General features: G+C 39.0%; 3 protein-coding genes across 8 annotated transcripts in view; 2 read left to right on the forward strand and 1 right to left on the reverse strand.

Annotated features, from left to right (window-relative positions):
* capn3b (calpain 3b) overlaps window positions 1-10,330 on the forward strand; it is a 32,429-nt gene extending 22,099 nt beyond the window's left edge. For all 3 annotated transcript variants that reach the window (XM_061707397.1, XM_061707398.1, XM_061707399.1), the window contains 9 exons: window positions 507-593; window positions 3,510-3,587; window positions 3,685-3,742; window positions 3,821-3,885; window positions 4,943-5,011; window positions 5,083-5,161; window positions 5,301-5,417; window positions 5,699-5,757; window positions 8,995-10,330. In XM_061707397.1, coding sequence (XP_061563381.1) covers window positions 507-593; window positions 3,510-3,587; window positions 3,685-3,742; window positions 3,821-3,885; window positions 4,943-5,011; window positions 5,083-5,161; window positions 5,301-5,417; window positions 5,699-5,757; window positions 8,995-9,021 — 639 coding nt within the window. In that variant the 3' untranslated portion in view covers window positions 9,022-10,330. The remainder of the gene's footprint in view (window positions 1-506; window positions 594-3,509; window positions 3,588-3,684; window positions 3,743-3,820; window positions 3,886-4,942; window positions 5,012-5,082; window positions 5,162-5,300; window positions 5,418-5,698; window positions 5,758-8,994) is intronic.
* Window positions 10,331-10,351: 21 nt separating this feature from the next.
* On the reverse strand, window positions 10,352-22,389 carry LOC133418609 (zinc finger protein 106-like). Of its 4 annotated transcripts, XM_061707394.1 has the most exons (21): window positions 22,345-22,389; window positions 21,926-22,047; window positions 21,374-21,435; window positions 20,669-20,872; window positions 19,272-20,573; window positions 18,839-19,175; window positions 18,696-18,756; window positions 16,916-17,070; window positions 16,748-16,808; window positions 15,221-16,028; window positions 15,073-15,116; window positions 14,868-15,001; window positions 14,280-14,414; window positions 13,861-13,977; window positions 12,805-12,996; window positions 12,502-12,564; window positions 12,273-12,392; window positions 11,145-11,216; window positions 10,921-10,992; window positions 10,659-10,805; window positions 10,352-10,541 (listed from the first exon to the last, which is right to left on the reverse strand). In XM_061707394.1, exons 2-21 carry the CDS (start codon window positions 22,043-22,045, stop codon window positions 10,485-10,487), a joined length of 4,263 nt encoding a protein of 1,420 aa, XP_061563378.1. In that variant the 5' UTR covers window positions 22,046-22,047; window positions 22,345-22,389; the 3' UTR covers window positions 10,352-10,484. The 4 variants fall into 4 exon arrangements, 2 of the variants coding, with proteins under 2 accessions (XP_061563378.1, XP_061563379.1); XM_061707395.1 differs by lacking the exons at window positions 10,352-10,541; window positions 10,659-10,805; window positions 10,921-10,992; ... (1 more) ...; window positions 12,273-12,392; window positions 12,502-12,564 and having other exon boundaries at window positions 12,837-13,027; XR_009770470.1 differs by lacking the exons at window positions 10,352-10,541; window positions 10,659-10,805; window positions 10,921-10,992; ... (1 more) ...; window positions 12,273-12,392; window positions 12,502-12,564 and having other exon boundaries at window positions 12,881-12,996; window positions 14,260-14,414.
* Window positions 22,390-22,524: 135 nt separating this feature from the next.
* churc1 (churchill domain containing 1) lies at window positions 22,525-27,116 on the forward strand. Its single transcript, XM_061707404.1, has 4 exons — window positions 22,525-22,729; window positions 23,564-23,699; window positions 25,993-26,063; window positions 26,176-27,116. Exons 1-4 carry the CDS (start codon window positions 22,691-22,693, stop codon window positions 26,266-26,268), a joined length of 339 nt encoding a protein of 112 aa, XP_061563388.1. The 5' UTR covers window positions 22,525-22,690; the 3' UTR covers window positions 26,269-27,116.
* Window positions 27,117-27,416: the final 300 nt, after the last annotated feature.

Consider the following 27,416-nt stretch of genomic DNA (forward strand, 5'->3'; position numbering starts at 1 on the left):
ACTTTTAGGAGCGAGCTAAAGACTCAGCTTTTTAAGGAGCACCTCTGCATCTAATCTTCTCTGCTCACCAGAATTAGTTAGATTTTCCCAGCTCTTTGCATGACTCGGCACTGAGTAAGCTGCATGTACTTATGACTAGATGATTGCATGATGGTGTCTTTTTAGACGTAGCTTTCTTGTATAAAGGGACTGGCGGGAAGGGAACAAAAAATAATAAATTCTAGCACTAGCATGGCGCACCTGTGTCTAACTGGACTCACAGCAGTCTGACCAGCACTGATCCATGCTAGACCCTCATATGTCATTTCTTGCTTGAGTTGTTCAGAAGTAAGTCACTTTGGATAAAAGCATCTGCTAAATGACAGTGGTAGTAGTGGTAGTATGTGTCAGCTAACGTCAGCCAAAATTATACAAATTATAAAAAGTTGAATACCTGAAAGTTCATTATTTCTCTCCTCTTCCTTTGTATCTTTTATGACCCTTTCCTTCCCTCATCCACGTGCCAGCCGATTGTGTTTGTGTCAGACCGAGCACGTGCCAATAAAGAAATTGAGCATGACGGCATACAGGGGGAAAAGAAGAAGAAACCGAAGGTAATTTCTCAGAGGAGGCAGCTGGGTGCTTACTGTATACTGTTGCCGCTGAGCCAAAACATTGACACTTAAGGCACAAAGTAAATTGAGACCTCTGCCCCGTCAACATTTCTGTTGGCTAATGGCTCAGAAATGCAGCCTCGATAAAAGGTCAAATGACATGACTGGGAATAAAAGATTGAGCTCGACGCCAACTGATCTCAAGTGGCTCAGCTCCACCTGTTTTTCTGCGAGCCTCGCCGATCATACTGTGATTTCTCGTTTTGCCACTCCCCTCTGGCACCGCAAGTAAAACACCCTGTGATAATCAGCAAGTGCATTGCTGCGGTTTCTGTTATGAATCTCTGGCAGCGAGGTCAGCTTTCACCTGCAATAGTTGGATTGTGTTGTATGTGGTTTTTAGGCAAATATAACTATTGTCTGCATGTAATTTTTCATTTATGTAATAATGTAAAAAAAAAAAAGAAAGTAGTTTTGACTGAACGTGGAATACTCTGGTGTACAGAGGTTCAGAATCGACTCAGTGGCTGTAGTTGGCCCAGGTCCAGTGGCTGTACAATAATAATCCCAAATCACCACTCTTCAGTGTTGTGTTGGATGCAGAGGTGGAGTACTCGACCCCAGTACTTGAGTAAGAGTACAAATACTACTGGTCAAAATTTACTCCGTTACAAGTAAAAGTAGCTCAGTCAAAATATTACTCGAGTAAGAGTAGAAAAGTACTTGCTTTTAAAGGTACTTAATTATCCAAAAGTAAATGCTTTTAAATTTACTTTAAGTAAAAGTAAGAGTAAGAGTAAGAGTAAATTTCTTATTTTCCACATCAGTAAATTACTATATTTTTTATAAATTAATTTAAGGATCTTTTAACTCTTGTTTCTGAGAATTAACTATTTGAAACCAGCTGGTGAGTTGTTGAAAGCAGAGAGGTAGTTCTGCTTCGGCAGACACAATAAACATTTGAAAATAAATGTCTGTGGTTTGTCTGTGCCCTCGTTTTTTACTCGGTCGAACTCAAACATTGAGTTAAGATACGGCCAAGGATTTTGTGAAAGTCCCTGCTCCGAGTCCGGCTCATTATCAGACTCAGACGACTCAGCGGATTGTCTTTCTTCTCCTGACGCAGGCGTAGCCATTGTTGCAGCTATGTCTTGACTTTTTGCGGCTCTGTCTTGACAAACGGAGGCTACTTTGGCGGTATCGTTTTGAGGAAGCTTGACATATTTCCGCTTTACGTACATCCCAGTGAAGAGCGTGCACTGTGATAGGTCTCCTCCTTTGACAAAAACCGCTTGTGTCCAATAGGATTTTAGGGAAGAAGAAAAAAGAGCAGACCTGAAAGTAACTAGTACTTTTCAGCCTTCCTAGAAATTTACTCTAAAAAAAAAATATTTGTCTTGGAAATGTATTCAAGTAAGAGTAATAAGTACCAAAGAAATCTAATACTCAAGTAAAGTACAAATCCTCTGGATATGTACTTAAGTACAGTACTCGAGTAAATTTACTCCGTTACTGTCCACCACTGGTTGGATGTTACAGGTGAAGTGCTGCATTGCATTTTCTCTAAACATGATACCGGACATTGGGGCCACACAACTCCACTCTGGTCTGGACATTGTTCCAGAAGCTTTGTAGGTGCTTCAGGGGACGTTTTGTGAACCTCAGTTGTGTTTCCATTTTTAGACAGATGAGCTTTCCTCCTGTCAACCCTCATCAGCAAATCACAGTGGTTCAGACTTCTTCTAACTGCTTCGTCATGGACATTTAACATTTAATATGCTCAGTGAGGCCTGTAGGGTCTGACAATGTAGTTCTGTCATATTTCATTTTTATTCTTATTCTTTTATTTTTCTGAGGACTTCCTGATCTGAGCTTGTGGTAAATTTTCCACTATTGGCTTGAGTGTTTTCCACTTTCATTTTTTAGCTCCAAATTGTTTGCAAATGCCCTCAAAGTCCTCTCCGTGATCGATGTACAGCAGCAACTGGCTCTCTGAGATCACTGCTCATGTCTTTCTCTTTTAGCATTGTGTCCGCATACACCAGAACCAGCTTTGGTAGAAGTCTGCACCTCTGCTAGTTATAAATTAGTCAAGGACTGATATTCACAGTACCTGGCTGCAGTTTACACTATTAAATCCTATGGAAGCAGTAAATGGGTATTTAGTACTTACTATTATATTAATGATGAAGAAGGTTATATGTCATTTATCGGAGACTGTATTTATGTTGTACTAAGGCCCACTATGATCACATGATTTTAAATATGTTTTTAATTAAAATAGTGGTCTTACCCTTTGCACATGACTGCATGACTTGGGTCATTATCAAAGAACTGGATGAACAGATTTACAAAATTATGAGCAAAAAATGAAATATTATGCATGTTTTGAAAATGAAATCTACAGTACATATTTATATTTTCATATATAACATTTTGTAGCAGACCGTTTGCATTGCTTATTTCACACCGACCACAGTCTGCACATATATATATCTGTAGTAAAAAGTCCAAGAGCTAAACTTACCCGTCTCGGGTCCAGATATGCCATACCGTGTGAACATTTGCAACATTAAAAAGTTTTAGCCTCATCCTTTTCACAAGACTGGGAGACCTTCCACTTTTTCACTCTCTAAAACACATCAATGTTTTTAAAAGGAGAGATGCTCATATCTATCCATCCATCCATCAATAGATCGATCATCATTCGATAATGAAAAAACTAGTAAATCCATCCTGCTAAAACTCAATCTAATTGATCTAACCAAGCTGACTTTAATGCCCTTTACATACTATGGCACCATCCTCACTAAAGTGCTTACAAGATAGATTTACAGTTAACAACAGGCTAGTGCTTTGTCTCTCAAATTGTGAACCCTTTATTTCCCAACTTGCATAGTTTCTCTTGTGTTCCAGCAAAAACTGTTGCAACAGGATGAAGAGACTGAAGAAGAGAAACAGTTCAGAGCCATTTACCAGCAGATTGCTGGTGAGGTATGCAAGTGGACGACAGCTGGAAATACAGTCATGTCTGAGTGTTTTGGTTTGTTTTTTGACCTAATGTGGAACACATCTTTTCTCCCTCCTGCAGGACATGCAGATTTGTGCCAACGAACTGAAGATGATCATGAAGAACGTACTTTCCAAGCGTGAGCGTGCTTGAGAGCATATTGATCAACACTGGAGCCTTTGTTCTCACACTCACATCAATCGGTTCTCTTTCACAGATAATGAAATAACGTCAGAAGGTTTCAGCCTTGAGACTTGCCGGAGTATGATCGCCTTGATGGATGTATCCTTTGAATCGGTCCATGCAGGAAGGACACAGATCTGTGGGGGTTAAGCTGCTTTTACAACACTGTCCAAGATTTAGTCTTGTTCGGCCTCTTGACTGGTCACAGTCTCGTTTTCTATTTTGACATTACTGTCTTGAGTCTCTGAGTTGTCTCTGCTATGATGTTCCCGGTTGCTCTGTGAGCCGGTGTCATCGTTTCTGATGTATCAAAGTCAAACACAGCTGCCTCTTGTTGGGTTTTCACAACCAGGAGTTCAAAGGGTACTTTGGGCAGTTTTTGCTGATCTTAATACTGAAAGAACGTGAGTGCAACAACATTTCCTAAAGGTAATCAAAGATTCCTTATATTAAATAGTGTAACAGATTTGCAGATTATAACAGACTTTTTTTTTTTAAAAGAGGAACATATACCATAGAAACAACTTACTATCCTATCAAGTACATATTTTGAAAATCTCTGAATTTGTGCTTGTGAAAACAGATAACACAGTCTGCCAAATGACACATTAACATGACCCGTTTTTATATATAGTTTAAACAGATGACATACATAAAGCTGTAACTGTATCATGCCTTTTACTCAAAAACGTCATGATCCCAGGTTCCAGATAATGAGCCAGTTACAGTCCGATCACTTCAGGGAGTGATGCTTTATTTCAAGCTAACACTTTTAGGACCCGGTGTTCTCTTTGCCAAGAAACACGATACCATTACACCAAGATCCAAACACAAAAAAGAAATTCATTCCAAGTATTCTAATCCTTCATTTTACCCTGTTTTTTTTCCATGTTTTATGTTCTTTGAGATTTAATATATTTGATCTATTTAGGAGAGGTGTGTTATATTTAAGGAAGAACGTGATTCTAACTGTAAAGCAAGGTGTTGGAGATGTAGTGGTTTGGGATTACATCACTGCCTCGGGGAAGCTTATTCATTCATTCATTCATTCATTCATTGTGCTTGTTCATTTTTATTTCTGAGCAAATCACTACAGAAATAAAAAAATAGCACGTAGATATATTAGCTACCATTTCCGTGACGGACCCTTTCTTAGACTGATGGGACAGGGAAGCTGAACCTGCAGGAGTTCAAGCATTTGTGGAAGAAGATCAAGCAGTGGCAGGTAGAGCAGCTCAAACCTAAACTTCTGCTCATGCTGTCGAGGCTTCTCTGACCATCTCCTCATGTTTGCAGCTCATCTTCAAACGTTACGACAAAGACCAATCCTGCTCCATCAGTAGTTTTGAGATGAGGAATGCTGTTAATGATGCAGGTAGGCAGTATGACGGAAATACCTTTCTCTTTAATTTGGTCCCACGATTTAGAGTTTTGAGGTTTCGCTCCAACATTGAAAAGCTGATGTGAGAATCTTGTAAAAGGTGACAATTTTTTTTTCTTCTTCTTTTCCTCAGGATTTCACCTCAACAGGCAGTTATATGACATCATTGCCATGCGCTACGCAGATGAACACATCAACATTGATTTTGACAGTTACATCTGCTGTTTCGTGAGACTAGAGGGCATGTTCAGTAAGTCCACGCTTCATCTACTGTCTCTGCTACACTCACAACATCTTACGATTTGTGTGTAAAACAACTGTAGAACCTCTTTGATTTACCTGTAGGATTTCTTTTTTAATATCTCAGTGAGCACAGACTTTATTCTGGTCAAAGATGAAAAACTGGAGTGTGTCACAGATGCGAATGGTGTTATTTTACATTCATGAAGTCATTGTAATTACAAAGTTATAACCTACTCAACTAATTCCAATCAAACCCTGCTGCGGCATCATTTGTTGTGTGCTTTACAGGGGCTTTTAATGCATTTGATAAAGATGGAGATGGAGTAATCAAGCTAAACGTCCTGGAGGTAAGATTTATTTTTTCACATATTTGTATAAGTATCCATTTGAAAAAATATCCAAGTCTCAGAGTTCTTCCACATCTACCTAAAATGTAACTGTAAAGTGGGTAAATAGACTATATACTTACTAGAAAAAGTTAAAGTCCCCAAATCAGATCATGGGAAGAGATAAAATGGGAAAAACACCTTCATCTATTGAATCAGGTGCTGGCTTCATCACTAGGCCCAAGTAAATTGCTGATTATTTTAATAATTATTTCATAGTTCAAGTTAATACTATAAGAAATGATATGTTGCCTGTAAATGGTTATCTATCTGAATCAATTATAGAAAAAAACTAATCATGCAGGATAAAGAATGCAAATTTGAATTCTTGGTGATTAACATATTGGAAATTGAAAAGCTATTGTCGGAATTGAAATGTGACAAACCTTGTGGTCATGATAATCTAGACAGTAGACTCTTGAAATTGTCAGCTGGAATTGTAGCTAGTCCTGTATGTTACATTTATAACTTAAGTCTGAAGGAAGGACTTTATCCCCAAGTATGGAAGGTTGCTAAGGTCACTCCTCTACCAAAAAACAGGAAAGAAGAATTCACAGGATCAAATAGCAGGCCAATTAGTATTTTACCTGTATTAGGAAAATTAATGGAAAAAAATATATTTAAGCAAATTCAAAATGATTTCTCTAATAATAGTATTAATTCAGACTTTCAACATGCTTATAAAACTGGCTACTCAACATGCACAGCTCTCACACAATTGACAGATGACTGGCTAAAACATATTGACAGTAAATTATTAGTTGGAACAGTGTTGTTGGATTTTAGCGCTACGTTAATATTATCGACCATGAACTGCTACTTACAAAACTGGCTGCTTATGGTTTCAAATTCTCAGCTATTAACTGGATGAAAAGCTACCTATTAAATAGACAGCAATGTGTCATGTTCAATGGAACTCTTTCAAGTGTGAAAACATTAGATTGTGGCATTCCTCAGGGAAGTTGCCTAGGACCTTTATTATACTCAATATTTGTAAATGATATATGCCATATATTTTAAAGGATGCTTCAATTTCAATTTATGCAGATGACACTACAATATGTGCTTCTGCAGAGAATGTTACAGGCCTTAGCAGCATTCCTCAAGATGAGTTAATGCAGATTTCTAAATGGGTTACTGAAAATAAGATGAAACTTAATATTTCTAAAACCAAATGTCTTGTTATTGGCTCAAACTATGCTCAGAGAAAAGAACACAAATTGAGTGTTTCTTTGTATGGAGTTAATATTGAGCAAGTTAAGGAGGCCAGATTTCTGGGGGTTACAATAGATGAAACGCTTTCTTGGGCTACTCATATTAATAATATAGTAACAAAGTGCTTATTTTCTAACCAGCACAACCAAAAAGCAAGTTATACAATCCCTTGTCTTGTCACATCTTGATTATTGCCCAGCAATCTGGTCAAATGCCTCTAAACAAGAACTAAACAAAATCCAGTTTACCCAAAATAGAGCTGCGAGATTAGCTCTGCATTGTTCTTTTTGGGTAGAGCGTGGAAAAAATGCACAATCAATTGTCATGGATGAGAGTCGGTGAGAGACTAGTTTGTAGCATTATTATATTTTTGAAAAACATTTATATGTCACGTAAACCTACTAGTCTCTCTTCTCAGCTGTTGCTCGCTAGTGATAGTCACAGCTATGGCACTAGACAAGCCTTGAGAGGTGTTTTCACCTTGCCTAAACCTAAAACTGATGCTTTCAAAAAAAAAACTGGGATGTACAGGGCAATCACATACTGGAACAGACTTCCACAACATTTAGTTTTAATTTCCAATACTGTTGATTTTAAGAAAATACTTAGAAGAGCTGTAATGCAGAAAGAGGTTGTTGTAGAATGTGACTAATGTTTTTGTCAGTTAATTGTAATCTGTTAGGAGAATGTTTGATTTTCTTTATACTTTTTTGGTATAGAAAGCGTTTCATCTATTGTAACCCCCAGCAATCTGGCCTCCTTAACTTGCTCAATATTAACTCCATACAAAGAAACACTCAATTTTTGTTGATATTGAATGTATATATTATATTTGTTTTTTTTGTGTATTTTTTAAATTGCATTGTAATTTTTAATTGACCCTAGGAAGAACAGTCGCTGCTGAGGCAGTGACTAATGGGGATCTACAATAAATAAATAAATAAATAAATAAATAAATACTCATTTATGTATTAAAAACCTCTCCTAGTACCAGATGGGCACCTGTTACGTTTTTAACTTTCGTACTTCTTTAAAAAAGTCCAGCAAATTGTTGGCCAGGTTACAGGAGTGTGCACACTCACTGCACATTTGTGGCCAGAACATTTATGATCACGAGTTCCAGCTCATACTGAACTCTGCTCTGTCTTGAGTCTCAGGTGGCCATTTAAGTCTGGTAAAGTTATCACGCAGTCAGCAACAAGCTCAGTCTGTGCAACATAAATGGGACTCAGTCGGTAATAAGAAACGCAAGCTCAGCCAGAAAACATCCCCAGCATCATTAATACAGGCCCAAAAACTGATTTTTCATTTTTTAATTCTGAGCTTACATCTAAATCTAACTGCTAATACTGAGGCTGACAACAAGTCTTCTTGTTGGCCAGTTCTGAAGAGCCTGTACCTTTAGTTCGTGATGGGGATTAGCAGTGATGGAGCACTTGAGGGACGGGCTAGCTATCTGTGTTTTGTTTTTTTAAATATCAATGGGCATCATGCCATCTAGAAATCACTTACCCTGCATTTAAAGCCACTCCACTCACATTTCTCTCTCATTCTGATGCTCTTCAACTTCAACTGATCTTGTCCATGTTCAAGACTCTGCATGCATCACATTTCTGCCGCACGATGAGCCAATTGTTGCAGTTTGTAACAAAAGATGAGTTTTTCCTAATAAAGCTCCCTCCTAATGGAACTCTGTTGACTAAAATCATGCTCATTAAGCCCCTTACTACTTTCAAGTTCCCCCTTAAAGAGGTCATCTTTGTGATAGCCTCTGGCAACATTTGACGTTTATCCGACATTTTTATGAGACATGTTTGTAAAAACACTTCAGAAAAGTTTCATTTTTACACATATGTTTTAATGTGCAGCTGAAATATCCAGTACGGCATAGAAGACAAATATGTACATAAGTAGTCATTAACACTCTTTTTTGTAATTAACTTGACACTGTTTGTGCTAATTAATGTTTCTTTTTCTCTCCAGTGGCTTCAGCTGACCATGTACTCGTAGAAGATCATCTTGTCCATGACACTGAAAAATGTGTTACTTTTTTGTGACAATTCCTATCCCTGAACAAAATGTTTTTACACTGAAGCAGGGGTGTGACGTCATTGTGAGCGGTTTCAAGCGTTTCTCCAGTTTTACTCTTGATTCAGTATACGTTTGGATGGCTAAGGTCAGCTTTACTTTCTGAGGAGTTTTTTTTTAATACCAAGGACAGAGTAAATTTCTGAATGTGGAACGTTTACCACCTTTGCCAAATCTCCTGAATTTCAAATATAAAAGTGGATTTTGTTTGACAAGTCATTAAAGAGACATGTGTAATGTAAGTTGTTCACAAAGAAAAACAACAAAGAAGTAGTAATAAACACTTTAACTTGTCTTCATTGCGGTAAACATACGGTAGGTATTAAATTCCGTACACACAGCACAATATGAAATATAAAAGCCGAGGTTTTATTAATACCTCATAAAAGTTACTCTCCCAACAGTTTGGGACAAGCAAGGGGGCATTTTACAGTTGGTGCAGTGACAGAAATGGGATGTTTTGGAAATTATATATTCGTAAATGTTTCACACATTACAAAAATAAAAAAAAAAAAGAATATGACTTAAAATATCGTGAGCTGAGCCCTTGGAAGAATCTGAGCAGCTGATCGCCGCATTGCATTGTGGGTAACGTAGGCACCAGTTTGAAAGAAATAAGGTGACTGCATACTACACTACTGATAGTATGTAAATCAGCAAATGTGAAAATTTAGTATGCAAGACAGGACCAACTGAACAATTTGCAGTATGGTAGAAGAAGCTGGATGGTGTGTTGGAAAATGTCCAGTAAGCAACAGACCAGTCTACCTGCTGTACAATCCAAAGCACCACCACTGTCACAGCACCAACTTCTCGCTGGGCCACAGCATTATTGGTTTCATTGTGGTACTCCCAGACCACAAAAATGTGGGTTTTTTCCTATCATGAGAATTCCTGTCCCACAACTGAGATGCTCGACTCTTTTGAGACCTTTCAAAAGCTCAGATGAACGATATCACAAGCTGGTTGACATTTGATGCATGCTTTCAAAGTTGGCTGTCACTGACGTTCACAGCAAATACTGCCACATCAAAGCTTTCCTATGCTGCAAGAAATGTCCTGAATAATTGTCCCTACAAATGTACTGATATCATTCATGACTAAATGACAGCCTTTTGTTGAATCTTGATGCAACATATTCCAGAGAAGAGTGATAAAATGTATTCTGACCATCACTTAACATATTGCAAATAAATAGCTGCAGGTTCAACGTAACAAACCTGTAAACATGTGGAGGCTTTTCTTGTCACACAAGAGAAAGTGAATGTGTTGAGTCAAACACTGCATCTGTTCAGTAATATTAATGGGAATGCTCTTAAACAACCAAAAATGAAACGGATGAAAACAAGCAGATGATCTCCAGAGTATTTTCACCTTTACTGCTGTCAAGCATGGAGCTTACTGTCGTTCTCCACGTGGTTTTGCATGTGTGCAGGCAGCTCCTGGAGGGGGAAAAGAGAAGAATGAAGGATTTAGAAAGTAGATATTTTTAAGGAATTTATAAAATGGGAGGTATAGATCACATTCTTGGTTTGAAGGCCTGATATGTAGTAACTTGCCTGTTTGACTGACTGCTGTGTGGCGAAAAAAGTGTTGCAGCCTCTCCAGCGACATTTGACCGTCTGCAGATTGGGATTGCTATGATCGATGACCAGGTGCTGGGTGAGATGCTCCGGCACGCCGAAAGTTAGAGGGCAAGTCTGCCACTGCGCACACACAAGAGTATAGTCAATAGATGTCACCAAATCTTAAAATCAGTAAAGAACATGTCAAGAATGAGATGTGAACAAGTTAAAAGTACAGTTACTGTCTAAGTCTTACCCAGCAGCGGTGGTTTTTAAACAAGTTGAGTTTTACTGCTTGAATGGTGCCATCGTAACAGCCCGTGTAGATCTGTGTAAACAAGCAACGGCTGATTAATAATTCAGTATTATCCATGTTTCTTTCTCCATTTTGTGAGTATCTAACATGCACGTTTAGATTAAATGTAAAGAAAAAGAAGGAAAGAAAAGAAAACTGTGCTGGTGTCGTTTCATTTCACTTACCACACTCTTGTGTACGGCCATGCACATCACCATGTCACTGTGACCCCCGTACACCTGCAGGCGGTCATGGGACTGGGAAAAAAATAAACATTAGATAAAACCCAATAAATAAATTATTTAGAATAAATAAATAAATAAACATTTCCAAAACCACAAATACTGGCCTGTCAAATCTTTTAAATGACTGGAAATAAAGACATTTTTACATCTGACAGCAAGTTAATAATTTAAAAAGTACAACATAAGAAGATAAACAACAGTAATTTGTTAATAAAGGAGAGGGGTTCAAGTGTGATTTCAGACCAAATTGTACAGCAAAAGCTTAATTACTACTTTATTACTATATATCCAGTTTAAAATTACGCCACAATAAACAATAAAAACAGACATTTTTATTAATCAATCATCCAGGGAGCAGAAATGGAAACACCTTCATGTCTATTTTATACTTAAATAATGTGACAATGCTCAAAAAAAGAATGAAAATGGGAAACGTGAAGCAAGTTCTTTCAAGTCAATTTCCTGCAACAAAAGAAAAAGCACAAAAAGAACAAAAAAAAGATCTCCAGCAAACTCAAAAAATTGCATCAAACTAACTCGTCTGCTGCAAAATCATCACAATCAATTGGACGCTGTAAGAAGTTAAATCTGTCCATCTTAGCTGAAAAATGCATTGGGCAACAAATATTTGAGAATTATCTTTAAAATGGGTTTCCAGTCTCTTTTTTTCTTCAGTCTGATTTGAACTTTGATTAGCTGTTTTATTTTAGTCCTTGCTTGTGACTGACTCGACAAAAGGATGCTGATTGGGAATGATTTTGCACCTCTTTGAGCCACTCACATTGTACAGACAGTGATTTCAAAATGGATGTGGTAAAAATTGTAAACAACTAATAGAGACAAAAGCCATATTTTATCATTGTTTTGTGTATTTTACACAGGAGGTAAAGAAAACCGTTCATCACATCCTGAATTTAAAATTAAATTAAGTCTCCAGGGGGAAAAATATTTAGTCTTTTCTCTGGATCTAAGACATCTGCAGAAAAGCCATAGAATTATCCCTAAAATTTGCACTTCAGAAGTAATTTAACCACTTTGACATAATGACGACATTTAAACCATAAATACCTGCAGCTCGTACACTCGGACCAGTTTGTCCAGACAAGCCGTCACCATCACTTTCCCCAAAATGGCAATCGATGTGACAGCATGACCGTGTCCCTTGTAGATACGAATCAACTCACCCGTCTACAAGCGACAAAGACAACAATAACAGTGAATGACCAAATTAAAAACAACGTAAATCAAGAGAGACGTTCAGTCATATGGAAGTTAAAAACAAATCTGGGACACCTACGTGGATGTTGTGTGCATGAACAGATGCGTCACTGGAGCCGCTGAAGACGAGGTCATTCACCACCTGAAAACATCACGGATGTGAAATTAAAACCAACTGACATGCAAGGTTATTGGTTTTAGAAAAGCAGTAATTCAACTATCACAGAATGGTAACCTTTTACCTCTCAGTGATGTCATGGCAATTAAAAAATTAAATGCATTTTGGTAAGGGGTTTCCATAGCAACCAGAAAAGTCTTTGTCTACACAGAATATGGAGAAGGAAGAAAGAAAGAAGAAAGATTAATAGCGTGATCTCCTCACCTTCATGCACAGCACAGTCTTGGTGTGACCCTGCAGCGAGCGTAGCAGCAGGCCGCTCTTGGCGTCGCGAATGCTGATGGTGGTGTCGTACGAGCCGACCAGCAGCAACCGACGGGCGCCTTCTTGAGTTGTACCCAGACAGCTCACCCCTCGTGGGCCATGACACTCAAACACATCCAGCTCCTTCACAGTCTGGGGAGATGACACATGAGAGAGAGGTCTTCTAACACCCAGGAGAAAAACATTCATTAGAAGCCAAAGTGTAAAATAAAATAACTACATGAACTCAAGATAATAGACTTTTGAAAATGAAAGATGATTCAAATGAAATTAAGCCAAACTAATGCATGGTTACTTACACTCTGCGTAAAAAAATCGCATCTCTGCAAACTTAGATCATCATTAAATTACCAACTCAGTGACATTCTGCCTACAAAGCAAGTGTATAAATATACAAAAACATCTACATGTCCTTTATAAATATATTTAAGTGTATTGTATAAAATAAAGTTACACTGATTTGATGTGATAATATGCTTAAAGGAGCATGAGGCTCCTTTTAAGAAATGAGACTCTCTAGCGCCACCCTTCACCACGACGGCCGTCGGGGGTACTGCAACCAACAGCGAAGCCGGCACAGGAGAACGGGGAGAACGCACATGCAGCGTCATGTGACGTCACATCCGCAGCCCAGCGCGGGAAATTTGGGCCCGAATTGCAGCACATTTTGCAGCACACAGCCTGTTCAAGGCAAAGGAGAGATACACTAGAGGGCTTTTGAACGCTTCATCTGACATTATTACTAGAAAACTTAAAACGTATACGAATTTTTTTCATAAATCCTGCCTCAATCTCCTAATGAAGAGAGTGTGTTGGGCTCCAGAAAGTCAAAAGGAAGTGAACGTGTTTATCCTACCATCTGAACTCTCTGTTAGTAACGTGTGTGTGTGTGTGTGTGTGTGTGTGTGTGTGTGTGTGTGTGTGTGTGTGTGTGTGTGTGTGTGTGTGTGTGTGTGTGTGACTGCTGTGCATCCTTTCTGCATTAAACACACCCACCTTAAGATCAAAACTGGTGACCGATCCACTGGCGAGTCCAGCGTACAGAATATTCCAGGCTATGTGCAAACACAACACTCTGTCTGGCAGAGACAGCTCCTCGAGGCATTTCTTAGACTGAAAAGAAACACATTTCATGGGGATGACATTTAGCAAAGGTCCGCAGGCCAGGATTCGAACCTGCGACCATTGCCGGAGGACTGTAGCCTCAGTATATGAGCCGCTTGCTTATCCCACCGGGCCACCCAGCGGCCCACAAATCTGATTTTATTCATTTAAAGTGCTCAGTATCACACAATAGTGGAGTCAGCACAGTTCAACAATAGCAACAGAAAATAAATTATCCACCCATTTTTTCCCAAGGTAACTTATATAAGTTACTTTGCATGTAAAACAAACCTCGTATTGATATGTTGTACCTTTATGCTGAAACAGCGGATGGTGTGGTCACTGGACCCCGTGTACAGACGTGTCGGCATATTTGGAGGCGATGACACAAGCAGACAGTTGATTTTGTTCGTGTGACCCTCAAACACCGCTTGGCACTCTCTGCTCTGCATGCATAGACAAAATATTATGCTTATTTGTTGGAAAAACAACACCTGCACACCTGCATGTCACTTCACACTATAAAAATGCTACTTTGTTTGAATAGTCAGTCATCAGTAGGAACAGCGGCTGAGCGGATTGATTTTATTCTTCTTTTTATTTATTATTTTATTTATTGAATTTTCTCATTAAAAACAGCAAAGTCTCATAAAAATATGAGGCGCACTGAAAGACAGCAATTTAAAATTCAAACCTCTGCACAGTGACTAGCTTACATACCGTTAGTACCGGTATGTCAGTTAGATGAAATTAAAAAAATATGGCAGTCAACAGGAATATCTGTCATCATAATGAGGGAGTTAAAGTACAATTTGGATTAAATGCGTTTTACTGAAATATTCACAGCAGTTGGAAGTTCATCTGCTTTCTGTAGCTGAATGTGAAAGTGCGCGGCTCACCGCCAGACTGTAGGCCCGGGCTGTGTTGTCCCCTGAACACGTGTACAACAGGCCGTTGTGGACCTGCAGGCCGTGAACGGAGCCAGAGTGACTTGAAAAGGATCCTACAGATAACTCCTGATCCTCCACCGGCTCTGAAACAGTGTCATCTTTTAGCACGATTGATTGTATGCTACTTTTGAAATAAACAGAAGGTACTGCTCACCTGCAGGAACTTTGGCGTACTTCGTCTCCACAGGCTCAATTTTACTGATGGATCAAGGAGAAAGAGGTCGTAAACATAAGTACTTTTTACACAAACCTACACCCGAAGAAACCCGTAGACTTCAGAATTCAGTCTAAATAAATCTCACCTATCCGTTTTCGTTTCATTTTTTATGCTTGGAGAATTGAAGTTTACGCAAGCTGACTTCTGTGGAGCTTCAGGCTGCACTGGAGCTTCAGGCTGCACTGGAGCATCTGTCTCGGGTGGTTCCTCACAGTCTGATTCTTCAATATCTATGACCTCCTTGTTGGAGATATCGACCATTTCCACTGAATTGTCGCTCTCATTCCCTTCGTCGACTACCTTAGACACTTTCCTAGATGAAGACTCTTTTCTTTTAACTTTCCCTATGCTTACACTTGTACCCGTCTTTGTTCCCGATTCATTCTGAGCACACGGTGCTTCTTTTGTCAGGACCTTTGCCTTTGTGGAGCTCTTTAACCTCTCCTTAGTTCCTTCCTTCTGTCTGCCCGATGTTCCCGGAGAATATGAATTCAGTGATGTGGAGCTCCCTGCTGGAGGTTGTTGAGCATCTGTAGGGGCATGTGGCAGTCCGAGTAGCGGCAGGGGCAGCAGACTAGATGGAAACATTGGTGCAGGCTGGTTCACAAGGACTTGAGATGCTTCGGTGGTACAGGGTGATGTTTGGGGAAAAACGCTGGCCTGTCCAGCTGGAGCCAGAGAGCCGATTGTTGTTTTTAATGGAACACCAGCCAGAGTTTGAGGAAATTGAGGTTGGGTGATGCATGATGATGAGGGTGCGGCAGGTGATTGCTGGATCAAGGAAGAGGGAAAGGCAGTTGATGAAGGAAGGGAAGCAGAAGGTACGGCAGCAGCAGGACCTGCTGACGAGGTGGAAGCTCTTTCTGCAGCGTTAGATGCTCCACAGTATCCTTCTGTAAGAGATCGACAAAGATGATTAAACACAGCTGCATGGGTGTTTGTGGTTATATATTAAGTTACTTTTGAACTTTACTAACTTACTATTACAGATAAACACACTCTGCCTCACCTATCAACCACAAACAGTTCTTCTTGGTATGTCTTCATGAACATCTCTCATATTTCTGGGATATCTTTCTTCTTTTTTTTTTTTTTTAAACAGCCCTCCTAATGTCATGACTTAAACTCAAAATGTAATTGACATCACCTCTACCTCAACCATACTTTGTTTAAGTAACTAGTGTGTTTGATCAATTGTACAATTTTTATGACATTTTTAAATGCCTGCAAGGTGACCAGGTCTGAAAGCAGCAAAGAAAGGCTGGACTATAACGCTCCCTCCACCAAAAACATGGCGTTGCTGTTCACTGCTTCGTTTCCTCCAAACCCGGTGTTTACATATGTGCCAAAAAGTTCATCTTTTGTCATATCAGTCAACAGAATATTTTAGAAGCTTTGTGGAACATCAAATTGATCCTCTGCATACACATTTGAGTTGAATTCAAGTTACAAAAAGAAATTATTACAAGTTGTTACAACTTTTTTCTTGACTATTTCAGGTTCTTGGTCCCTAGAAATACCTCTGTCATCTTGTGTTCTTTAAATTTTGTAGTGTTTTATACAGAAAAACGTTATCCCTGCAGGACTCACATTGTACTTTAGGTCACTTTACCTTGCATTGACTGCAGGATCTCGATGCGCTTTGTTCTCAGAGTGTCAACCTCATTTGTAAACTGAAATGAAAGAAGACACATTTAACATAAACCTAATTAGGAACAGGATTCCTGAGAAAAAAAAGACAAACATCCAGTTTTGGGGATTTTTCCTTTCATAGCAGCACCTGCTGTCGGAGGAGCATCAGTCTTTGGACCTCTGCATACGTCGCTTGCAAGACGTTGCGAGCCTGGATCAGAGACCTGTCCAAATCCTGCAACGAGTGGCTCAACTCGTCCTCCCTCACAGACACGGCCAACAGCTGGTCCAGTTGCTCTTGGCCTGCAAATTAAGGAATAACTGTTGGAAAATGTACACCTGTGGCCCGCTCTGAACAAAAACACAGATTTTAAAATGATTATTCAAATCCATGTAGAGTGATGCAGCAGCTGCAGACAAATTCTCTTTTTTAATCCTTTCATTTCTTCCCACTTCCGAAACCTAGTACCTACAAGTGGCTAAAAGATACCAAATATGATGCTCATGGCAGCTAAAAATATCCAAATTGTCTCTAGCTATTTTATTTTTATAACACAACCCAGACTCCCAAACGTTAGTATGCCAGGATGCAAAGTTAATTCTAAGCATAAACAGAAAATAGTTATTTACCGGTACAAAAACTTGATGCAGTGACCACACACATCAATACAATCTAACTGAATAGACCCCCACCTGTTTGAGCAAGTTTCTCTGTTACCGTGGCTCTGTAAGGTCCACTAGAATAGCTTCTGTAAACAGCTGCACTGTACCCTTTCGCTTTTCAGCCTTTGGACAGGGAGCCTTTTGGATTAAAGCTGTCACACAATGGAACACAATCCCAGACAACATAAAAACCTGTGACTTGCTCGGTGCCTTTAAAGCTAATATAAAAAAACATTTAAAACTCTCACAACAATGCAACCATTAACTTGCTAGTGAACAACATTGCCTTTTCCTCCAGCCCCTCTCATGGGGCTGAGAAGATGTGTATGTGTACAGGTGTAGTGCTGTATGCTGTGCATGCTGCCATACCCTCTATCATGGTGTGTGTGTGTGTGTGTGTGTGTGTGTGTGTGTGTGTGTGTGTGTGGGGGGGGGGGGGGGGGGCACTGAATAATGTTTGATGGGTGATGTTTGATAATATCCTTGAATAATATTTGACGTTTTTTATCTGTGCTGTATTTATTTGTACCGAGGGACTGCAGATGCAAATTAGCCTAAGGCTTACTCTGGTGCAATGCATCAAATGTTTACATTTATGTTTTTAATTGCACATGGTCCCTCTCAAATAAAATTGAAGTAAGACTTTATCTAAAATGGTTTGAAGGAATTTGGAAATAAAGTGAAAGAAACCCAACATCGTTTGAACTTGTATGAAGAGTCCACTCTTGATGAACCCAAGCAGCGACCTCCACAACACAATCACGTCTAATGACAATGACATTTGAGAATGTGCTGCCAGAGGATCTAATGTTACATTTTCACCTTGATTCTTGCATACATTGATTTCTCCAGAGTAACAGAATATTTAAATGATGTTTTCATATATTAATTTGTATTATGGTAAGATCCCGTAATCCTTTGACTTTTATTTTAAGAAGCAGAATTCCAATCTTCATTTTTCTTAATAACATAAACAAAGTCATTCAAAGAGGTAAATCCCTCCCTGAAAGATTATTTGAGATGTTCACTATATATATATATTAAATACTTTATAAACCAGTTGCCAATTAAAATAATAATTGTGAGATCATGTTCTTATTTACACTTTGTAAAGTGCCCCAACTAGTTTAAAAAGTAGATTGTAATTTAAAAGGTAAATCACAGTTATTTTCAGAAACCTTTTGTGTATAACGTACCAAATCTAACACTTCATGTCGTAAAGATACTTAATAGTCAAAAACAAAACCAGAAAATATCTGAATTACCCGTGTTTGACTTTCTTTTCTTCTTTTCAAAACCTGATTTGTCAGAGGCTCCATCTTCCTCCTGCAAGAATACAGAATGATGAAAAGAATCATCATCAATCTTGATGTGGCATTTGAGCTCCACGATATAAAAGCGGAATTACCGTCACTGCCGGGTTTTTCCTCTTGTTGGCACTGATCCCGTCCCTCAAGTCTCCGCTCACACCCTCCAAGTTTGGTTCTATTTTCACAGAGACTCCTGTTGCCGTCGGACTGCTCGTACGTGTTTGAACTGCATCCGGCTGCTCTAAAGATTCCTGCAACGGACAAACTGGCTGCGTCTCTGGGAGACTTTCATGGGATGGAGGCGGTGAAATCAAATCTGTGCCTGAAACACCGCCTGGCAACGCGTCCCAGTGGAAGCCCTCGGAAAGAGGTAGATCATCGTTCCACGTAGAGATTCCAGGGTCAGTCTGATGCTGTACCAATGTAATTCCAAACCTGTAAAAAAAAAAAAAAGAGTTATAAAGCTGAAGATGTAACCCTGGGAGGAAAAAGGTTTAAACCAAACATCTCGTCTGATGCTGGCAACCTCACCTGGGTGCACCTCGTATATTCTTTTTTTTCATGTCGTCATACATCTGCCTCAAACTCACGTTACCCTTGTCTCCTGATGACCTAGGCAGCTTGTGAATTGGCTTACGTCTAACCACTTTCTGCCCTTGAGCCACTTGTGAATTGTGGGCAATTCTGACCTTAGGGGCTTTGCTCAGGTTAGGCTCAGAGTATGTCACCGTGCAGCTGCTGAGAGTAGAGTCTTCACTGCCACCCGGAGAGTCTTTTTCGCTGCTGTCTGACGGTCCGTCCACCGCTGGTGACTTCTCCCTACAGTGCACTCTCATTTTCTGTCTCATTTTGGCAGTTGTCTGTTTTGATGTAGCAGAAGCAACACTGGAAGATTTGGCTGTGGCAGCTGGAGTGTTGACCTGTGGAGGTGGCGCAGCTAGAGAGGAGGTGATGTGGTTACTTGTGGAGGTGCCTGCCGGCTGCTTTGCCTCAGCTTCTGTTGCGCTGCGACCAACTGCCTGGAGAGTGACCTCAGTGTTTTGCTTCCGGGCTTCTCGATCTGCCCTACATGGCTCCCTAACACCCAGCGCTCTCCTTATTTGCTTCAGCAAGGAGTTGACGTCTAGCTCCTGTACAGGAGCCGTGCCATTAGATTTATTTGCTGCAGCAGGATTATCTGAACAGTTCGAACTTTGCGGCTGAAAGGAAGCTGGGGTCTCACCTTGGTCCCGATCAAACAGAACAGATGCTTTCTCAGGGAGGTTATCCCTGGTGAAGTCTCTATCTGGTGCATTATTAGACTTGTGATAGCTTTTCTGGCTCACAGTAGGTAATGTCAGTTGCTTGTCAGTGGTACCTCCTTGATATTTTTGTGAGGTTTTAGGTAGTCCATCAGTCTGGGAGCTCTCTGCTTTGATTTGGCTCCCCGGGTTGTTGCCAGAGAACTTCTCATTATACCCAATCTGACAAGCTGTTTGGGTGAACTGCTCACGGACGTACGGGTGATGAGACAGACCCGCAGTTTCTTCTGACTGACAACCAGCCCTCCTTTGAGTCTGCAGAGTTGATTCTCCATGGTTAAGATGTATTTGCAGACTGCCCTGTTTATTCTCTTTGTTTTGAACAACAGCATTGTTGCCTTCTGTGTAGTGATGTTGCTGCATTTGTTTTGATGCAGCAGCAAAGTTCTGCACCGCTTTGTTTTTTTCCTGTGTCTTGCACTTAAACAACACAGTCTTTGTGGCAGCTTTCTTCTGCATTTCTTCATACCGGCATTTCCGCTCGGCCTTTTGGTCCTGTTTCTTTTTGATCTTCTCCATCTCTGTTTTCTTCCTGTAAACGGAAACAGTTGTTCAAACTGAGTATAAAACTGAAAACAAACTAAAATCATTCTGAATCAGTAAGAGATGAAAAAATTAAATTCTTACTTCTCTTGCTTTAGCAACTTGTTTCTCTCCATAATACTGTCGATGGTCTTTTTGCTCAGAGTCTTGTGCAGCGAGAGCGGTTTAATGTTTTTGCTCATCAAGCTCTTGAACTGCTTTTTGTGTAGAGCTGTTGAGATATGCAGTTCGTACTCGGATAAACCCAGGGACTTTACCTGACATGCCTGGCAATCATGAGAGGCCTTCCTGCTCATGAAAAGACGTGAAAAAATAAAACAAAGTATCAGACATCGCAACTTAAAGTTCCATAACCATGAAAGTCTTGCCACTTGTAGCAAAGTATGAGCTGATTTCCAAATGTCACAACATTAAAATATTACAATTTATAAATATGTTTTGTAATATTATTTTCTTCTATATAATCTTAAAAGAAAAAAAGACACAAATGAAAATAACTGGATCAAACCCAGCGTGGATCAATACTATTGCAAAGTGCTCCTCTCCCTCTCAACAGTCTTATATAGTGAAAAACACAATTAATATTCTATGAATGTCTGATAAGAATTCCTCATATTTTGGTTATTAGAAATTAGGTAACTATTAATTCAGTTTCAGGGGCATCAATATATATGCATGCCACTTTATTGCCACTGGCCATCCCTCTATACAGATTGATAGTCCATATTTTGTGTGTGTGTGTGTGTGTGTGTGTGTTTGTTTCTGCATCCCTGAATGACAGGTACTCACTTGCCCAACATCGTGTCAAGCTCTTTGTGATGCAGCATGCTATGCATATGCTCATGTCCCATCTGCAGTTAGGACACATAGTAAACATTATAAATCATTTGAAACTAGTACATAGACGAAAAAACAAACAATTTGATTCAACGACGGTAAAGTGATATACAGGACTGTCTCAGAAAATTAGAATATTGTGATAAAGTTCTTTATTTTCTGTAATGCAATTAAAAAAACAAAAATGTCATACATTCTGGATTCTTTACAAATCCACTGAAATATTTCAAGCCTTTTATTTTTTTAATATTGCTGATTATGGCTTACAGTTTAAGATTAATATTCCCAGAATATTCACATCTTTTGAGATAGGATATTTGAGTTTTCTTAGGCTGTAAGCCATGATCAGCAATATTAAAATAATAAAAGGCTTGCAATATTGCAGTTGATTTGTAATGAATCCAGAATGTATGACGTTTTTGTAATTGCATTACAGAAAAATCACAACATTCTAATTTTCTGAGACAGTCCTGTAAAGTATATGGTAAAGTGAAATCAACTCACAGTCTTTAAATAAATCCGACGACATAATATACAGTAGATCTTTGAGCGCTTGGGAGGTTTTGGATTGTTCTTCCCGTAACTTCGCTGCACCTTCATATTTGGTGTTTGAACGTCTGCCATCTCTGAACAAATGAAACAAAACACCAGGCATAAGGAGAATCCCCACAACTAATGTCAGTACACAAGAGCTAGCCGTGCTGAAAAACAACACTGCAGTCGTTCAATCTAACACGATGAAAGAAACACAGCGTGGTTTTCAAGTAAAAGCCAGCTAACACTTTGTTGACAGGCTTGGAGTTAGACGCCGCTCAAAACGTTCAGTGCACTACGATTCCTATAACCTGGCGGGATAAAATTAATGGAGCAATGACATGAAACAACAATGTGTCACAATTATCAAAAAGGTAACTCTTGCAGACCTCACTAATTTCACATGGCCACAAGAAGCACCTCCAGCTACGCCGCCATGTTTGTGACGTAACGTCTGCGTCGGCCAATCATTTACTGGGACGAAGGGCGGAAGTCTGGCGGGAAGAAGTAGATCTATAAAACATCAAGATGGAACAACTTGACGTTAAAGCAGTTATATCCGCCTATTAGCGTGGTTTGTAGCTCTACGAAGCTGCGAGGACCACTCATCCGTGCGGAAGTGCGGGTTTTCTGTAAAACATTTAGCCGTGTGTTATTTGTTTACAGTGTATAGTTGCGTTACTTTTTTTAAAATTTCTATTTGATTTTAGTTGAAACAGTTTCAACTTAAAAAAAATGTGCAACGGTTGCGTGCAAAAAGAATACCCGGACCGGGTAAGTCGAGGCTGCTGAAAGTCTGCATTTGTTTTTGAAGCACTGCTGCTGATTTAATGCAATGTATTTAACTGCGTACGGTTCCTGTTATGTACGTGTCCACGGGCGAGATGATGGTTTAATATGTTTCTCCTGGTGTTTGTGGTCCAGGGCATGGGTGCAGATCCCGGTTGTGACGGGGGGACATGTCCCCCCCAATTTCTGAAAAACATGAATTGTCCCCCCCAATAAAAATACCCTAAATTATTCAAAATTGAACAAATGTATTTTCAGACTTAACGGTTGAATATGTAGAATATTTATTAAAAATATATTTCTAAAAAAATAATACATCCACGGTGCGTTTTGAGGTGTACAGAATGAAAGTATTGCTACTCCATACATTTTTTTTTTTAGTCTGAATTAATATTTTTAAAATTTTTGACGGGCTCGACAATGACTTTTTGTCAACGTTCTGTTTACATTCGTACCTGCCCGTAGCCAACATGTGGCTCACTGTGGCTGTTTTCCTGCCTCCTCCCGGTCGTATGCGTCTGTTTTCAACAAAGCCTTTTCAATAATCAATTGGTGGATAAATGGATTATACCTGTTAGGATGGGTGTATTTGTGTATTATGATTTACAAATATAACAGTTAAGTAAGCAGTGACACACACTGTTGCCGGTTTAGGACAAATAAACAAGAAAGGTAAGCACAATAAATGATTCCCTGTGCAGTATTTTTTGGCGAGCCTTTACCAATTTATGGCATGGTATGAGTTGCATATTGGGAAAAAATTAAAATCACGTTGTTGTCCCCCCCAATCCTGACATCGGATCTGCCCCCCTGGTCCAGGGTAACACTTGTCTGGAGGACGGCTCCTACCTGATGAACTACCTGGGCTGTGCCAACTGTCACGAGAGGGACTTCGTGCTGGTCAGCAACAAAAACACAGAGGATGAGGATGGGGAGGAGATTGTCACATATGACCGTGAGTTTCTCTCATCTTCATCGTTTCTCTGGGAATTGGCTTTAATGAAAGGGAAAAGATCAGCGCTCACCTTGGCTCCATGTCATTGACAGCTACAAATCAAGCCAGAAATCCTGGTGTAATTATTGACTCAGACCTGAACTTAAATAGCCATCTAAAGTTTATCACTAAATCTGCTTTGTACCACCTAAAAAACATTGCTAGAATTAAGGGTATTCTCTCTAAACAAGACATGGAAAAACTTATTCATGCATTCATTTTCAATAGGTTGGATTATTGCAATGGCATCTTTACAGGCCTTAACAAGAAATCAATCAGGCAGCTGTAGCTGATCCAGAACGCTGCCGCCAGGGTCCTTACAAACACCAGGAAACTGGACCACATTACACCGGTCATGAAATTGCTACACTGGCTTCCAGTGAGTCAAAGGATAGAGTTTAAAACCTTACTGCTGGTCTACAAAGCACTGAATGGTCTTGGACCAAAATACATGCTTGATCTGTTAGTTCCTATGAAGCTCCCAGACCCCTGAGGTTCATCTGGATCTGGTTTGTTGTGGTTCCAGAACCAGAACCAAGCAAGGTGAGGCAGCGTTCAGTTATTCTGCTCCTCACCGGTGGAACAAACTTCCTGTAGACCTGAGGTCTGCTCCAACTGTCAGCTCCTTCAAATCAGGCCTAAAAACATTACTGTTTACTGAAGCATACTCCTAAATTAAATACTTACCTGCTGTACTATACAGCCCTTATTTTTATTTTTAACAACTTGTGCTTTTTATTACGGTATTTTACTTCTTTTCTTATCATTTTATTTATTATTTTACCTCCTTTTCTCATAATTTAATTTACTGTACAATTATGTCTTGCTGCTTTTAATGTTGATGTAAAGCACTTTGAAGTGTTGAATTGTGCTATATAAATAAACTTGCCTTGCCTTAGCCCTACCAGGACATGAAAAGAGTGTGTTGAAGGAAAATATGAGTTTCCTGTGTGACAATTACGCGATTAATGAGAAATCGTAGGAAGATTTCCAAAGATTATCTAAAATAATAAAATATGTCTTGTTTGCTGACGACACAAACCTTTTATTGTTCAGGGAAGAATTTGGAACAGCTGCTGAATGTGGTGGAAGGAGAACTAAAAAATGTGAAGGCATGGTTTGATATCGATAAGCTATCATTAAATCTAACTAAAACTAAGTTCATAATTTTTGGCACTAGAAAAATAAATAATCAAATAACAATTAAAATTGGTGGTATGGAAATAGAAAGAGTATACGAAAATAACTTCCTGTGAGTAATAATTGATGATAAACTTTGCTGGAAATCACATATAAATAGTGTAAAATCAAAAATGTCTAAAACCCTAGCAATATTAAGTAAAACAAATTATATCTTCTGTCAAAGAGCACAGTTTTTGATGTATAACTCACTCATAGTTCCATACATGGCTTATTGTGTGGAGGTATGGGGTAACACCTATAAAACAAATACAAACCCTATTTTCTTATTACAGAAAAGAGCTTTAAGGATAATTAATATATCTGACTATTATGAACCAACAAATAATCTCTTTATTAAATATGATACTCCATGAAATTCCATGATATAGTAGAGCGGAAAACTGTTTTATTTTCCTTTAAAGCCCAGCAGAAACTGCTTCCAAACTGCATTCAGGATTTGTTCCAAATAAAAGAAACCCGCTATGACCTGAGGGAGAAACTCATGTTTGAGATGACGACAGCAAGAACAAATATTAAAGAGATGTACATCAATTAAGGCAAGAGAAATGTGGAATAGTTGTGACAACAACCTAAAAATGTGCAGTTCTATCTACACGTTTAAGAAAATATTTAAAATAAATATAAAACACTATAACTATAAAGTATATTATCAAAAACATTCTAGCATGTGAAATGTAAATTTTATATTTTGTCTTATTTATTTTTTGTCTTCTTTATGCATTGCTTGTTTCCATGGATTAACGCTAATGTTTCAGATTTAAACTGATCACAAGAGAAAAAGGTTAGGCACTATAAGCTACGGCTTCAGCCTACACATTTTCGGCAAAAGCAATGTTTATTTTACTTTTTTCATTTTGTTTTGTAAAATAACTTGTACAATGACCGAAATAAAGACAATTCATTCATTCATTCATTCAAGATCTTGAGTGAAATACAAAATGCCACCTTATTCTGCTGCTTTGGAGTGACCTGGATCATTGAATATAAAATCATTACCAAATCACCCAAAGCATGTTACAAAAGACTGCGCTATTTTTTTATGTCTTTCCAGATGTTTGTAAAAACTGTGACCACGTCGTTGCCAGACATGAGTATACCTTCTCTGTTGTTGATGAATATCAGGTGAGTAAAGTGATTTGTTTACGATGACCATGCTGGATTATAATGTAAGCCAAATTTCTCAGATTTGGTCATTGGCTGCTATAGACTTAAACGTATTTATTGTATTTTCCAGGAGTACACTATGCTGTGCATGCTCTGTGGAAAGGCAGAGGACTCCATCAGTGTGCTACCAGATGACCCCAGACAGTCTGCACCGCTTTTCTAGACCTCCATCACCAAAACTGTCGCCAGCATGGACTTAACATGACGGGTTCTTACTTAAGGGCACCAACCATTTTTATCATCTATTCAAAGTTTCATTTCTTTTTGAAACACCACATTATACTTTATGGCTTGCCAGTGTAAGATGAGCAAGAATTATAACTTTTAACAATTCTGAATGTACTGTATTGTAAATTGTAAAGAAAAAAAAAAGATACCATCTCACTCATTCTTGATGCTGCATATGTGATCCTGCAGAGACAGAATGACTTGCAGCTGTCAAACTACAAAGAGGTTTCACTGAAAAACTGAGTGTTCCAGTTTAGAGCACTTTTTGCTAAGGGACCAGTTTATCTGTTATATCATTAACATCTGGGTGTTGTTGTCATTTCCGGTCCTAAAGGCAATATATAACCTTTCAACATTTGCCATTGTAGATAGGTGAAGGAAAAAAACAACCTTAAATGTCTTAATAAGGTATTTGGCCACAACATGGCGTCAGATCAGTTTTTAAACGCCTCTGAAACCCAACCAGAGAGGTTGAATACTGTTTTTCAGAGATATCTTGAAAGACTTCTGAAATCTCTGGGGGCCAGGAAAGGTATTTGCAAATGATTCACATGTTTATGCTGATGGAACCGCTCAGTAGACTCCTTGTGTCGTGTGGACGGGACTCCTGTGTCCCTGGAAGATGTCACTGGCATGAGGGTGGAAATGTCTCCACACAGAATAAAATGCATCGAGTCACCAAATGTGGGAATACCTCTGAGCTAGTTGATGAAAATAATTGGGTAACAAATTTCATACACCCTTATCTGTGTTTCATTTCAATTACACTCAGTTCATTGTTGTTCTTTTTTCCCTGGAGCAAAGACCACCCAACACCTTACAAACTAATCCACAACTGCCAAACTAAAAAAAAAACAACACACCAATAACCCAGTGTTTACCGGTACGCTTTGAATTTGAGGGTTAAGATGTTAATGAACATAGGTTTGGTGTGTTAATACTGATAAATCTAGTTGGCTTCAGAAACACTGAGTAGTAATACCGGTATCTCAAAGGATGAATAATCTGCCTTTGTTTAAATTATTTTAATCTTTTTCTTTTAATTTGCTCTCCATGTTTAGTTATGGGAGTTATAGTTCACTG

Source organism: Cololabis saira, chromosome 18, assembly GCF_033807715.1.
Source record: "Cololabis saira isolate AMF1-May2022 chromosome 18, fColSai1.1, whole genome shotgun sequence".
NCBI classification, from domain to species: Eukaryota; Metazoa; Chordata; class Actinopteri; order Beloniformes; family Belonidae; genus Cololabis; species Cololabis saira.